Source organism: Orbicella faveolata, unplaced genomic scaffold (assembly GCF_042242905.1).
Source record: "Orbicella faveolata isolate gen_17 unplaced genomic scaffold, um_ofav_v1 contig_1, whole genome shotgun sequence".
Classification (NCBI taxonomy): Eukaryota; Metazoa; Cnidaria; class Anthozoa; order Scleractinia; family Merulinidae; genus Orbicella; species Orbicella faveolata.
Window position 1 is genome coordinate 39,308,810 of NW_028301536.1, and position 16,191 is coordinate 39,325,000.

Here is a 16,191-nt window from a genome sequence, read left to right on the forward strand (position 1 = left end):
ATGTTTAAGATTGATAAATGTTTGAGAAAATATTAAAAGCTAAGCTGAAAATATGTGAATAAAGCAGAAACAATCAGCAAAGTTACGATGACGCTTTCTTTAATCAACTTGGAATAACGATTTCGATTTTGATGATCGAGTTATCAAAACTCCTTGTCTATTTTCATGTTCGCAGTGTAAAACTTTACTATGCTTATGTTGAAGAAACACACATGATGTTAGTAGCCTTTTTTGCATTCGTGAAATTTGTTGCAGCATCTCAGCACAAAAGATAACGAAAGAAATCTTTGTCGAGATTTGTTGACAGTTGAAAACACCGACTCGGACTTGAAAGTGCACGAGCTGCATGCACTATGCAAATGAGCTAATTGTACGCGTCAGACTTTCCTTTCAAAAACTTTTGCAAACTCACCAAACAAGCAGAGACAATAAGAAACCATCAAAACAGGTTTTGGTTATGATTAAACATTGTCTGAGAAACTCACAAATTAACTTGATACCAGAGTAGAGAGTTTTCTTGCTATATTCCTAAGCATACGCGTAAGCTTACAACTAGCGTGAGCAGATCTTATTATTCATTCCCAGCGCGAGATTGAAGTCTTTTTTCGACCCTAAAAAACCCACCTTTTCCGTTAGCTCAGAGCATAAAACTACATATAAGCGCCCTGGTTCGTATTCCCTGCCTTATTCCCTGCCATCGCTGTGAAAAATAGGCAAGAGAATCTCTCAACTCTCACCATTTGATCACGCAACGTGACAACATCCACGCGAGAGCCTCTGACATGTGCGTGAATCCGCGCGGATATATGACGTCAGGATGGCGCAATTTGTTCTAAAAATAGAAAAATTGTCCCATATCATAGGTGCGCGCGAATCCCGAGACTTACGGTCTCCGTCCCCGATTATGGCTTCTGCAGTAATCCAATATTGTATTTAAAATATAAATCAGTAGTTTCACTAGCAACATTTATGACATGCCTGACATATCAGGTGTTGGATCTGATGGTTGTTGTAATAAGCGTCGGTTGTAGGACCTTTTTCTTCAATTTTTATGACAGTGCAGTTAGCAATGTTCTCTTGCCTGGTATCCACGTAGAACGGGCTTTGGCATTCTTTTTATCAGATATATGTTGTTACCTTTTTGATGGTCGAAGGTGCAGGTGAAATTGTTGACATCGAAAAGACATCGAAACTCGTTCATCAAAATTACTGATCATTCTTGTTGTAGTAATGACATCGAGGGTCAGGGTGTGGCGCTGAGTCGCCTCTAAGACAGGATGAAACCAGTATGGATCATGATAGCAACGTCGGACGTCGGAGATCTTTGTTCTTAGCAACTGTGGCTCCATGGGACACATTCCTACACTATGACCAAGATAGAAATAGATACGGATCTGAGCAAGATTTGTAGGAGTAAGTACCTCTGTCATTTGTGGCTCAAAGGAAGTGGATAGTCAATGGGTAAGCAATCAGAAAGAAGAAACTTTGTCGCCTACACTTTATATGGCGTAATACCAAATGCTCAAGATTAACCCGCCTTATGAGCATTAAAATCTGATATTTTCAGTAAGCAGCATACAACTGTAATTGTAGTAGCGTGTAGTGTTTGGTTGCCGATACGTATCGAAATACACTTAAAAAAGCGTGACCACCACTATTAAAAACGCGTTATTTAGTCTGTTCCCGGTAGCATCTTGTTTCGCCTATGTGCTGGATTGCTCGAATGATATTGAAGTGATGTCAGCGATAGCTTTACGCCACTTGATGTGTCTGCATCTTGGTCGTTTTTCTTTTCGTCATCCATTAATCTTAGTTTCTTCATGCCCACCGACGACCTGTTTCCTATGCTTCTGAAAGGAAGTAGCAGACGTCTTAATGAGGCCAGTTAGTAGTTTTCAGAAATCAATGGGATAATTTTTACGGATGTACGTTTTGGGGTAACTTTTTTTTGTGTGGGAACATTTTTTGCCGATCACAAGGAAGAGGAAAACGTAACGATAAGAACCGTAAAAAAAGAATTCACACGGTGTATGTTTTGTGGTTAGACTTACCTTCAAGTCGAGCTGCGAAAGGCGAGCTCGGGAAGCGAAATGTCTGCGTGCCAAGAACGCGACCCTGTGCAACCGCGAAGGACTTGGGGAAAGTCCATTTTGTTATTTCCATATATAAGAGAATTCTAACTGGTTAGAAAAAGATTGCCTTAAGTCCTGCTGCGAACCTCTTCAGATAGTGCATGCGTCATATAATTGAAAAGCATTTTAGAGTAGGGCAAAAATGAATTTGTCGTGGAAATTCTTAGTTTTCCTGTTCGCAACGACTACTAGCTGTAAGTCATATTTATTGTAGCTTTATCTTCCCCCTTGGGCGACTTAAAACTTAATACATAGAAACTTAAAAGCTATGTTTGACTTCTGCTTTAGCTTCAACACCTGTCTCACTCCACGCAAGATAAATGAAATCCAGAAAAGGCGAGAACTGACTGAATTCAATTTCTTGATAAATTCATCGAACCAGCTTAAGTTTATCATTTCCTCTGTCTTAGTTTCGGTTGAAATTTTTTAGGATGGATCTTTTGAGTATTCGGAGTAAAGCCGCCGCATGGCAAAAGCGGCATAAACACGTACGAATTGGTATGGTTATTATTTTGTTGAATACCTGGCGCTCAATAATCCTGGCTGAAACGGTGGTTTAGCCTCGAGACAAATCCTAAATACAAAAACTGACAACTTTTTAGCAGGGCGACCTGGTTTCAATTTTCGCGAGCGCCGGCACTCCCACATTTTTCGCCTGCGAACAGGCTCCCGACAAGGACGGAAAAAATAATTCGGCAAGCCGGGGCGAAATAGAAGAATAGGCGAAGAGATTGGGGCCTTCGTTCAGGCTCACAGGGAGCCTGTTCGCAGGCTACCACATTTTACGCATTTCTTTCAGCACTCTAGCTTGGGAACTTGTTCAGCTTTGCAAGGAATAGAAAAGAAAGATAATTTTCAATCAGTGTCCTCTCCAAATGAGCTCTGATATAAACTCTTTCATCTCGACTTAGCTGATTGTTCATATACATTCAAAGTTAAAATTCGTTATTTGCATTTTCACTCGCGGTAAAATACCAGTATTAAGTAAATAAATAACAAATAAATAAATGAGTAAATAAATCAATAAACAAATAAGTAATAAATAGACAAAAAGACCGTAGAAGAAGAAAGTTGCTGTATAATTTCACTATAAAACATTGGGATATAATTTAAAAACAAAATATTATTTTGGTTAAATTTAGCTGCGCCGTTTTGAAGTTTCCTTAACGTCATTATCAAGTCAAAGTGAATAAAAATTGGTACGAATATAAACGATAAACTAAGAATTCATAAGAGACACGAATACAAAGAAAATCAGTGACTATGAACTACTCAACTTGGAAAATGGATCGTGGGTGATATAAATAGTGGCAATTTTGCCGGATGCCATTCAACTGAGTCTTCAATCCATAGGTTATATATCATCTATTTATTGAGTTAGAGAGACGAAAAATGAAGTTAAAGCCCACTATTGGCATTGTTAAGAAATTGTGCAAAACGCAACGGTAAGGAGATGTTACACCGTAGAAAATACAAATCAAGTCTTACGGTGAGACATTTAACACTTGCTTCAGAAATGCAATGAACAAACGAGAAACATTACCGGTAAAAATTAAAACTAACCACTCGGTGAGGAAACCTTTTCACCTCCTCATCGAATAAAGTGAACTTTTCTACGACTACGAAAGCATTAAACATTGGTCAGCAAATTCTCAAAGTCTTACAGGGAGTGAAGGAGCAAAGGATCGAGTCACGTGTTCCATCCGTGCCTACAACTTGGAAAATACTACCTGATAAATCAAAAGGCTTTTTAAACCAACTAGTGATATATGAACCGGACATGTTTTATGTCATACAAGCTCTAGCTCTTTCCTTTAGTAATCCGGCCTTCTACTCCCCTGTTTTTTTTTTTATGTTGCAGTTCACTTAAACGAGATGGAGGCTAACTCGATAACCTCGTGCTTCTATTAGCCTCCATGCACAAACTATATACCATTGTCACCTTTAATTGTTATATATTCATCTCTTTTTCTTTTTTTAATGCTAACAGTGTAATTTCAGATGTAAGTGCAAAATAAAGTGAAGTTGAGGTTAAGTTACAGATCACAAGGGTTGTCAAAAAAGATTTTAAGGAGTTTGAATGTTGCGTACGAACTATTTTCAACGAATGACTCTGGAAAGCTGGTATATTAACTTAGAACAAACGCTTCTTAACGGATGTCATTAACTACCAGCACCTTACAAACGACTTATTCAGGACATAAACAAAACCGACAGACTGAGCGAGTTTTGTTAATAGCCATTCCCTTGCTATCCTCCAAGAGAAAAAAGGTATCGATAAAACAAAACACGCAAATCAATCCGAGTATCTTGTTTGCGCGGTTGCCCCCCCTAGATAAATAAATAAACAACCAACCAACCAAACAAACAAACCAATAAATAAATAAATAAATAAATAAATAAAAGGTCACACTAGTGAAGAGACAAAGTTGTCATTGTTGACGGGATCTTAGGTCATGGACAGGCGTTGAAATGCTATAAGTGTGCCAACGGACTATCATGGAGAAAATGCGCATACAATCAACAGGAAACAAAGTGCAGCTTGGAGTATGACGAATGCATCTCTGTTGAATTCCGAGGGAAACACGGGGACACTGGCTTTGTCAGGTGGGTTACATACAACAGAAAACTTACTTACTCGGATGGGGCAGAAGAGGCTTTCCAGATCTTTTACTAAAACATTGGGGGAGCGGAGGAGCTCAGAGGAGTTCAGAGTTCGGAAGTAACTTTCGGTTCCTTCCTTCTCTTCTTCAAACCCCATTTACTCTGGGATTCAGGCCCCTGTCTCCCTCTACAGGGTAGGGAAAGCCGAAGTCAACTGTCCACATATAATTCAACAAAGAGAATCGCCCCAAGCACTTTCGAGCCCGATTAATTTAGCTCTCGGAGTACAAAAAATAATAGAAAAAAACAGTTTAATGAAGTTTGGAAAGAAATGACTGCATGTGCTAGACCAGGCTAGTGGCATGAAATGGGAGCTTCATAGGTTGGACTCCACGTGGATTAGCTCCAATATGTGCCTAACTTTACAATAGAGATTAAAATGGAGATGTCAGTGGATGTTTCGATGCATCAAGCATCGCGCTAATTTTTTCACATTGCATGTATTTATTTTTATTGTAAAATTTTTCTGGGCACGAAATAAAGATTGTTGTTGTTGTTGTTCTCAAGATTGAGATCATTAATAACAAAACAACTTTGACATTGACATGAACGACCTCAATCTTGAGAATGTTTGTTACATCGAAACGTCCATTGGCATTACTTTTAAGTTTTCTTGTCAAAAATACTTTAACAACAAGCAAATTATTATCCGATAACTATACAATGCCTTTTCTTAAACACGTCTTATTTTAGAGATTGCGTGCATAAGTCAACCTGCAATAAAGATCAATTGATCCAGTGTCACCAGGCAGAGGCATGTGACTTCGATTGCTGCAGTGGAGACCTCTGTAATTCATCGTCTAACACACGAGCCAGCGGTGTGCTGCTTCTGACATGCGTGTTCAGTCTTTCGTACATGGTAAAACTGATGTAGATACAGCTGTTATTCACAATGAATTGCAGTGACTTTATTATTACAGCTATAGCTTAGGTTACAAGGTTGGCAGAGGCAGTAATTAAAGGTTGAGATACTATTGTTCTTTTTTGTGCTAAAACAAAAATCAAAGTTGCCAATAGCCCATATTCACGATAGCCGCCATTATGGTTTTCGTATTATAATGCAAATTAGCATCACCCAACTAGTGGACTACTGCAAATCCTGCATTTTAATTGGCTACGCTACTAGAGGACTATTGGTAATAGTCCTCGAGTAGCGAAATTGGCGCAATCGAGCGTGACGCTTTCTTTCGTTTTAATGTTTTTTAATCCCAAATAAATATTTCTTCAACTTGCATTTGCTAACTTTGTCATTGCCTTTTCTGTCCGATTAGTTGGGGGATACTAAAACAATTAGACCCTTCGCCCTCAAGGGCCACGGGTCTAATTGTTAATTAGCCACGTTGTCCGCTTGGGGGAGCAAGGGAATGGCTATTAACAAAACTCGCTCAGTCTGTCGGTTTTGTTTATGTCCTGAATAAGTCGTTTGTAAGGTGCTGGTAGTGCTGGTTCGCCTCAATGGTCAAGTATCTGCACCAAAATCACATTTGGGAGCCAAGTTATGGACTGATTTTAATATTAATTTAAGTTTGAAAAAGTTTCGTGATAACTTGACTTATTAACTACGCGAGCCGTTTTCTTTTTATAAAAGCGCCGAAATTCTGTAAAACTTGGAATATTTTCACCCCAATACTGAAACTAAAGAATGGATATGAAAAAAATTCAGACATGACAAGAAACCAGCTGAAATTTGCCGATTTTAGCTTGTTTGCCAGCTCAGAAATCACGTGCCTGATTTGCATTATAATGTAAAAACAATCATGGCGGTTATCGTGAATAAGGCCTATTACAGTATTGTTGTTTATAATTTACTCTAAACTAGAGTTCAAAGATAATTATCCAGTTAGTGTATGTAACTAAATAGAGAAAGTCCAAATTTGCGTCATCTTTCCGAGGGTTGGTCTCACGCTTTGAGAACGAAGAATATACATTGTGCAATAGCCTGTTTGTAGTCTCACGCTTTTAGAACGAAGAATAAACATAGTACAGTGGCTCTGCGTTGTTGGTCTGACGCTTTTAGAACATACAGCGTGTGTTGGAGTACGTGGTCTTTCTAAGGTTCATGTGCGTTGTCCTCTCTGCGAATCCACTTTCGATGAGACGGATCGACTTTACTTCAGTCGAATCGAGGCGACCCGGGCGAATCATGCCTATTTGCTAAGTTTAACCGCACCCGTTTAACGCTTTAAGAACGAGGAAGTTTCATGTTGTCTGTCAGTTTCTTGTGCTTGTCATTTTCTCATGCCCCTCGACTTCCGGTATGTTAACATACGATTTGACTTTCGGCGAGTTGATTCGTCAACTACCTTAGACGAAGCGAGTCAGACTGGCTATATTGGACATGACTGATCTTTCTTTAAATACTTTACTACTAAACATTTACACAATTTTTTCGTCCTTGTATTTAATATACAAAGTCTTACAATCCAAGTTCATGAAGTAAAAAAAGCAAAACATAGTGATTTCTTTTTATCAGCCGTTAACTTACACACAGTAAGTGCTATAAGTAACCTGTACTGGTCTAATATTTCGTTTCATGCTGATAAAGTGACGTCTACAAAGCGTCGTTACTAATAGTCGAACTTGTCACTTTTCAGCGTGAGAGGTAGTCGTAGACCTGTGTGCACAGGCTTAAGAACAAGCGGCTGAGTGATCAAAATTAATTTGGCTGAAGCCAAATGGTGTTAAGAAAGGAATGTACACCACACATCCATTGCAGTGGAATCTTACTTTACAAACTTGTTTATTTTTAAGGTGACAAAGTTAATCATTTCCTACACTGGAAACATTATTTTGGGTAATCATTCTCCCATTCGTTGATCACTGTTCTGTATTTGAAGTGTTACTTAACAGTTTTTCCACAAATCGTCGAAGTTCTTCTTTTTCTATGAGTCCTGTAAAGCTGTCAACAACTTTGCCATTTTTTATTCCCAAAACAGTGGGAATCCCGGTAACCTGAGCAAGAAAACAAAGGCGGCATTTTAATGTCATGGTGATAAGAAGCAAAAAAGGTGACTAAGCAAAAAAGCTTAATAGATTGTCCTTTTTCTCCCTTTTAATGAAACTTAAAGGTAAGCGTGTATTTGGTAGTCATCAGACTACCAGAGGAATACGCCAATATTCCAAATACAGTAAAAAACCCGCATAAAAGAAAAAGTGGATTAAGAACACTCAGGCTAAAATTTGGTCAAAAAAGTACCATATACATAAGAACACATTAAGCCTGCAAGATGAAAATTGTTCTTACATAAAAAAAATTGGCTGCCAGTTAGATTAGAATAACCTACTAGGGTGCAGTACTAAGCACAGTACTGAGTAGATCAATATATGTGCTATACATTAATTAATTAAAATGTTGCGCTTGCACATTGATTTCATCTGTTGGTAGTCTATGCAGTATTTAATTTTTAGAAACAATTTTAAGAACACCTTAAGAACGGTTTCAGGCTGATTTTGCAGAACACACCTGATATATAAGAACAAAATCAACCTGAAACCCCAAAACATGTGTTCTTTTATGCTGGTTTTTACTGTAAATGTAATGTAAGTTGCCTGAAAGTTGGAGGAATAAGTAATTTATGTCCCAATACTAAATCAATACTTACTTTATATTGCATAGCCAATTCAGGATTGTCATCTATATCAACTTTCGCCAGTTCTAGTAATCCATCCTTTTCTCCCATGATGGCATCTAACCTTGGAGTTAGTCCTTTACATGGAGTGCACCAACTAAATTTAGGAACACATTCATTTGATAAGTCTAATTTAGTTTTGATCAGTTATCAAATATTGCCTGCACCGCAACTGTTGTAAGAGTATCAACAAAATAATCTAACAAAGGTCTCTTCCCTACATGCAAGCTGACCCTACAATCTTAAAGGTGGCATACTTGGTTTTGCCACTTTAAATATTAAATCCACAAAGGTGACATGTCGTTTGAAGTAGAACTCTAAAAGCGTTCAAAGTAGAGCTTTGAAGTCGGAGCAGAATTTTGCTTCAGATAAAACCAACAAAAGTAAAAATGTTCGGTGTGAAAATGGAATGTTCGTCCTCTCGACTGGGCCTGTACACTGGTAGCAGTGCGAGGTTAGCTTAGTTTTGGTCGCCCAGCGAAGTAGCGGAGTAGGAACATGTCTACAGCAGAAAGGTTTTCACCAGTCCCAAGGGATTTAGACGAGGTGAAGGAATTATTAAGCAAGTTGAGCATTGAGGATTTGAGGGCTTTCTGCTTCACGTTCGGATTATCACAAGACGGAAGGAAGCCAAACCTCATAGAACTACTTACATGTATGAAATACTACACAGGGAAACAGAACTCCTGTGCCAACGCCATAAAAAGGGACCATAATTAAAAGCCCACAGTCAAGTGAGAAAGAAAAAGACGTTTACTTCAGGATCAACCGATGCTGACCAGAGGATTGACAAGTTAGAATTCGCCATTGGCCAAATTAAACGTATGTTGAAGAATAGCTAGCAAAGATTCGTGAATCTTAAGATTCCATCAAAGAGTCCATTGAGAAAATGATGCAGTCTTTTGACAAGTCTTAGCACAAAGAAAAATTTGTAGCAGAAGTGCGCAGAAGTGGATCAACTTGTCCATGATTCGAGACTTGTTGCAGCCAAGAGAAGATTAAATTTCCTGGAGAAAACTGCAAACGGTGTGTGTAGCAAGTTGGAGAAGTTAATGGCTGCAGGTGCTGCTCCCTTCAGAACAGAGTGTCAATCGAGGAAGCTGAGTGAAAATGAATCTGATTGTTTACATTCTGTGGATGACCTTTTGCTGAACATCGAACAAGAGCCTATGACAACTACCCTAAAGCTTTGCAAGATCTGCAAAGCCGTTTTGGAAAGAAATGCTCTCTGGAAAATGAACTGGTGAAGTCTATTTTGAATCGAACAGTCAGGCTGAAAACCAAGAAAGGAATAATCAACAGACTGGTACCGAAACTTCACTTACTAGGAGAGCACAAAGCTTTCAGTGAGGTTCAAAGAGATGAGAAAACCCTCAAAGTCCGCAGAAGTTAAAAATGACAATTCTTCATTCATGGAGGTCAAGGTGGGGGGGGGGGGGGGGGAAAGGATGTACAAGCTGACGTGACATACATGTCACGATAACGGTGCACATCTCTTGATTGGGCCTGTACAAGTATACATTGTAGTTAGCTTTACTGTACCTTTATACCAATATTACTGACAGATGTGTTTGTAGAGCTTTGAAAGGAGGGGCCACAATACTGATACTGATACTGATACTGATACTGACAGTGACAGTGATAATGATAATGATAATGATAATGATAATAATAATAATGACTTAATTCGATAACACAATTACCTGTAGTTCTCATTGTCAGGTCCTTAAAATCTACCAAACAATTACAATTACAAATTTAAATAGAAAAATACAAAGAAAAAAAAAAAAAATCAACACTCAACACCCAACAGTCCTCGCCTTCAATTTCTTATAACATTATGATAGCTTATGGGAAGTTTAAGTTCAGGGAAAAAAACTTGTGCCAATAGCTTAATTCAGTTTAATCTGGTTTCTTGATTCTCAGTTTACAAAATCTTATCATGTTTGTACTGGAATTTGTTTAGGTTGTCATGCTAACTAAACACACACATAAAAATCTTTCAAAATAAAATAAAGCAGTTCATACTCAGCATGGAAGTCCACAAGGACAGGTTTTGTTGAGGCAAGAACTCTTTTTTTAAAGTCGCCACTGTCCTTCACATCAAATGGGGTTCTGAAATATGATGTTGTAGTAATGTGTGCTGATGTTCCAGAGAGATACTTTGGTGAAAATAACGCCCTGTGATGAGACGTCAACCGATGAGCCATCCTTGACATGAAGACAACTGAAAAGACACATGTATATAATGTCACTAGTCAAAGGTGTTAAAGTATTCAAATCAACTGTCGTATGAAACATTTGGAGCAAACAGAATCCGACTGCCTGTTAAAGTGCCCATGAAGTAGAAAATAATTGCTGCTTACTTGAAAGGCTTTTCAAAATAGGAAAGAATGGTGTTTTCCCTTTTGAAATAATTATCTTTTTTAGTTTTAGAGATATTTATGTTTTTGTATTATGCAGGTGAGGAAAGTGATGATGAATATTATAAATTGTTCCTCTAAAACAGTGAAACAATGAATCATGATTACATGTATCTCTAGAAATGTTGAACAGTGTTCTTCAAACTTGGCACCAGAATTGTACATCCCAAAAGTAACAGAATGACATCTATGAGATCCTGTTCATCACGAACATGAAAGCAAAACTTAACATGCAGTCAGATTCTGTTTGTGCCAAACTTTTTTACATGACGATTGAATACTTTAACACCTCTGAATATTTTCATGCTATTTTCCCACAAATATATACAGTAATCAATTCTATCATGTGTTCTTTGAATTTGATAATGATGATATGGAATCATAGATTTTGAACAGTGGTTTGATTTTAATATTGCTGCTTTTCATTCTCAAATGTTCTGCAGAACCTTTTCTTACTATAAAACTTTATCACTTAATATATTTAACAGTATAATTTTTATTATAAATTTAAAATAATCTTTGAGACACTTTAGGATGGGTGTTCAGAAGTGAATATTCTTCTTTACCATTACTCATTTTTGCTATGCATCTCCTCGAGGTAGGGTGGAGTAGCGGGGTAGGGACACTGGATTGCCTACCAGGACTTGTGAGGCATTTGAACACCAAGCTTGGCTTGTGATAGAAATTTGACTGACTAAAGATTCAAAATTCCAAATGCCAGGGGGGGGGGGGGGGGGTTCAAATTGATTCAGGTACATGATAATATTAATTCCTCACAAGAGATAAATTTCATGCTAAAAATTCCACTGTATCTCTAAATATCCCTCAGCTGGAGAGTACTTCTAAGACTCTGTGTCTGGCAGTCAGAAAATTTACCATTTACAACCACATAAGCTTACTTATTGTGTTGTCATTACAATAATTTATATCACTTCCATTGCCACAACTCATATTAGTATAATTTCCAGAGGTGAGTATCAGAATTGGACATTCTGGTTGGTCAAAAAGGTCATCATATGATGCTATATTCACCCCGCTGGAGCTTGGTTTCTAAGCTTGCCATCTTTGCCATCTGGGCAAGTAAACATGGCAGACAGTTGCTGAGTAAAGTTTTCATTTATTCAAAAGACATCACTCCAAGCCCAGGACATTTGAAAGGATGGAGAATTTTCAAGAAAATGACTGCTGTCGCCCTCGGACCAAAAATCTTTTCAAGAACTCATACTCAAGTCTTTTAAGAATCGTAAATGTAGCGGTTGCGTTGATCGCCAGCAGACCTGTCAGATCGATTGACGGCAATTTATTTTTCTTCAAACTAAAGCTACTCATTTTTAGGCAATGACAACTGTAAAACAAAGGTACTGGACAAATTTATTATTTGTAGTGTTTCACTTGTTTGTTTTCCTGCTGAACTCGACGAGTAAACTGATTGACAATCGATGCACGTGTAAGCTTATAATTAAAACTACGGCTGCATATGGTATGTACATGAGCAATTGCATCTGTGCTCTTACATTTTAATCCGTTATTTTGTAGTCCTTGATATTCACCTCTGAAAATTATACTAAACAATTATTGGCCTCAGGCTCAGTGAACATTGGTGAATATTCACCAATGTTCACTTTACCGTTTGGCAAAAAATTGTTAATTATTATAGACAACTGCTAACATGCTGACTGTTGTGCCATTCAGGCTAACCGTAATAAATAATGGCAATAACAATAACAATTAATAATAATAAAATAATAATAACAACAACAACCACAACAACAATAACAATAATAAGTTAGTGAATAGTAACTAGACCAAGTGGAGTACAATTCAGGAAGTAATCCTACAAGTAATTTCAAATCAGACGAGCATGATGCATGAGGCCAATTTGAAATTACAAGCACAATTACTCGCTAAATTGTACGACACGAGGTCCAATTACTAATTAATCCTACCTATAACAATTTTGGAATTAAAAATGCCTTTTGAAAACTTCTTTTGAGTGAAAACATCTGCAGCACTTTATACCAGGGAAGCCATCAAAGCATGTGTAATTGATGTGGGAATCATGTGGGTATCCAATTACAAAGAGTTCAAATTAGATACCTGTAATTGAACATCGATGAGATTGTGCACCGATTATGTGATGAATAGGTGCGCAGAGAACCAATCAGAATTGAGAATTTTGTTATGGATGTGATCATATAATAATAATAATAATAATAATGATAATAATAATAATAATAATAATAAATAATGGTAACTGAACTGAGTGGAGTGCAATAGGCCCTTTGCACGATCTGGTCACATGGTAAAAAATCACACATGCTGGTGAGCAAGTTGCACAGTGGGACTTCCAAAACAATGCAACTCGTACCAGTCCACCTGGACCTGCCTTTGTTTTGGAAGTCCCACTGCGGAACTTGCTCACCAGCATGTGTGATTTTGTACCATGTGACCGGCTCGTGCAAAGGGCCTATTTGGTCTGAAATCAAACTCGTGATTTTAAAATCGAACGAGCGCGCGGCGTGAGTTCGATTTGAATTCACAAGTAAGCTTAATTACAATAGTATTATACACTACACTAGTTATGGCTTGATCTACATTAAAAGATGCGCTTTTCAGGCTAACCGGAGGGCTGTTAAGGCTAACCAAACACGAAGTAAGCTTAATTTAAGCTGCCGGACATTTCTTGACCAAACACTGTATGTTCCTTTCACGAAAGCTGTAATGTTTAGTTGTTAGCTCTACAGTTTACATTGACAACAAAGATCGGATCTTTTTTCTACACCTCGTTGACTTCTCACCTTTCTATGTTCTTTAGTTTCTGCTGCTATACAAGTTACACACGAACCTCGTCAACTATCACGTCTTTTACGTCTGTAGTATCCAGGACTTTTGCAAGTCAATCGTAGCGATTGTCAATCATTTATCATTTTTTTGTTGCCATGCGACAGCAACAACCAAATCATGGCGGTGAAAGGACTTACTGGGAGACAGAAAGCTGCGTTGGCAGAAATAGTCTCTTCGGAAACTTTAACTGACATCGAGGAATACATCAGACCCCAATTCCCACCTAAATTGGCGAGCAAAGATTTGTTGACACCGGAAAACAGTTTACCGAAGGCAAACATAAACTCGTACTCCAGAAGACGTATTGTTCAGGACGGGCATGGAAGGTGGAGAGAAGTTAAACCACAACTTTATTCCAGTAATTTACAGTCGCGCTTGAGAAATAAGCTAGCATCTACAGGAAAGAGACAACATAGCCTAGAGAGTAAAGATGGAAGTATAACATCAACTAATTTTAATAACAGGAGTCATGGACACGAACAAACAAATTATAATAATCTTTCCCTGGCTTTGAGGTCAAACGTTTTCCCAGGTCTTGGAAATAATCACTGGAACAGTACAACAGCTAAAGTTTTCACAGAACAGGAAATTATTCCACCGCATCAAAGAGACAAATTTTTTGGTATGCAGACTGACGAGTTTGGACAGTGGTCTGCAGCCAACGTGCATCATGAAAGGATGAAGAAGACTTGGGACACATACCTTGATACGCTACCAAAACAGGCAGGTATATACTTATCATTAACAACCTTATCTTTAATGACTGGCGCCAAGGGAAACAGCGCGTTTTGTTTCCCTTGATCGTCAAACTTTGCCTCGGTTATGCCCCAGGTAGCATTGACGGTCTCAGGAAAACAAAACTTGCCGTTTCCTAGCGAGGGTTGGGGAGGGGGGGGGGGGGGGGAGGGGTGGTGGGGACACTCATGTATTAGCAGGCTAAGTCGTGAAGTAGATGGTGATGGCTACTATTGACAACCATGGAGAAGGGTGTTAGAGGTATATATACATGTACCTCTCTTGAGGTATATATACTCTCACCAACTGAGTTTGAAGTCCACACTGTAAGTTAGGGACCAAGTTTTTTTAACCCTCCAATTTATAGCCCAAGTGTGACTTGTGTGGGCCATAAATTGAAGGGGGAAAATAACTAGGATCCATAACTCACAGTACACACCGAGGGGACGAGGTTAGAAAGATATTTATTATATCTCTGCTGTGTCTGACAGGTTTGAGAACAACCTCTATTCATGTGGAGTGGCTTCAAATTTCTGACGTACATCAAAAGCAAAAAATGGTCTTTAAGTTGTTAGCATGTTTTAATACACAGTTTAAAGTAAAAGAAAGTTTTAAACTTTTACTTTCTATAAAAGATAAATCAGGACACATTTTGGTAATGAAAACAGCTTTAACATTTAGAGGGCCGCACAGTAGAATATGGCCCGCTAAACTGACCAATCACAGTGCACGTAGTAACTGAGAAATATAATGAATAATATTATGTTTCTCATATTTTGATTGATTCTTACTTTTGATTTAGTGGAGGACAGATGTATAGATGACGCCGTCAACAATTTTCACTTTCTTTATTACTGAAAACAAGTAGATTACATGCATGTTGCTGTGAAGAACATCATTCAGTGACACGCTTGCCTAATGGCTTGTGTGCAACGTCAACATCAGCTGTGATCTACTACTGAACAGATAAACAACAACAATAACTTTATTTGTATTCAGCTAGAAATTAGAAATTAGATGATCAAAAATAAGTTAAAATAAAAAGGGTACATGGCTGCCCAAAATAACCTTAATGGGCTAATGAGACTGGGTAGCCATCCTTAGTGATTCAAAGTGAATATTTATTTGGGTCAAATAAGAAGAGAAAATAAGAAAAAGATGTGCAAGAGCACACACGTTCAGTGAAAAATAGTTGGATAATACAACTGTTTGATTAGATTGGATGATACAACTATTAGATTCCATGGCAACATGGAATCTATTTGTTAAATACAGCTTGGAACCCCATTATTCTGGTCACCAACAGACCACAGAAATCTGGCCATATTAATGGGGTGGCCATATTAAAGGGGTTCTGAGCTTTTGTTCAGGCCAGAATAGAGTAGCTGTAATAACAAGGTAACCATATTAACCTGGTGGCGGTAAGGCAGGGTTGCACTGTTGTGTTTCTGTAATATAATATGTGCCAGCCTTGTTGTTTACAATGTTGATAGGAAAGGCAGCCACTACAAAGAATTATTTATTTGTAATGTATGTACATGAAAAAGATTTGTTTACACAGTACAAGTCATGTACATGAATGTTACTCTAAAAAACTCAAGATGGTTTTTATTTACTTCACAGCAAACTGGAAACCCCAAGAACAAAAAGAAATAACTCCCAAGGTTGGGAAATCTCCACCGCAAGCAAAAGTAAAGAAAGCCCATCCTAAACCAAAAGGACAGAAGAAACAGGCTCCAGCTACTGAAGAGAAAATTGAAGAGA

General features: G+C 38.0%; 3 protein-coding genes across 4 annotated transcripts in view; 2 read left to right on the forward strand and 1 right to left on the reverse strand.

Moving 5' to 3' along the window:
* Positions 1–2,250: 2,250 nt before the first annotated feature.
* LOC149119027 (CD59 glycoprotein-like) lies at positions 2,251–6,145 on the forward strand. Its single transcript, XM_089276096.1, has 3 exons — positions 2,251–2,326; positions 4,586–4,739; positions 5,490–6,145. Exons 1-3 carry the CDS (start codon positions 2,275–2,277, stop codon positions 5,668–5,670), a joined length of 387 nt encoding a protein of 128 aa, XP_089132222.1. The 5' UTR covers positions 2,251–2,274; the 3' UTR covers positions 5,671–6,145.
* A 1,374-nt stretch (positions 6,146–7,519) lies between these two features.
* On the reverse strand, positions 7,520–13,748 carry LOC110057249 (uncharacterized). 2 transcript variants are annotated; one of them, XM_089276083.1, is made up of 5 exons: positions 13,647–13,731; positions 11,626–11,704; positions 10,454–10,652; positions 8,399–8,522; positions 7,520–7,748 (listed from the first exon to the last, which is right to left on the reverse strand). In XM_089276083.1, exons 2-5 carry the CDS (start codon positions 11,639–11,641, stop codon positions 7,614–7,616), a joined length of 474 nt encoding a protein of 157 aa, XP_089132209.1. In that variant the 5' UTR covers positions 11,642–11,704; positions 13,647–13,731; the 3' UTR covers positions 7,520–7,613. The 2 variants fall into 2 exon arrangements, with proteins under 2 accessions (XP_089132209.1, XP_020619496.1); XM_020763837.2 differs by lacking the exon at positions 11,626–11,704 and having other exon boundaries at positions 13,647–13,748.
* A 19-nt stretch (positions 13,749–13,767) lies between these two features.
* LOC110057247 (uncharacterized) overlaps positions 13,768–16,191 on the forward strand; it is a 2,846-nt gene continuing 422 nt past the window's right edge. The window contains exons 1-2 of the mRNA XM_020763833.2: positions 13,768–14,419; positions 16,051–16,191. The exon at positions 16,051–16,191 is cut by the window's right edge and continues 422 nt beyond it. Of these exons, the coding sequence (XP_020619492.1) occupies positions 13,810–14,419; positions 16,051–16,191 (751 nt within the window). The 5' untranslated portion in view covers positions 13,768–13,809. The remainder of the gene's footprint in view (positions 14,420–16,050) is intronic.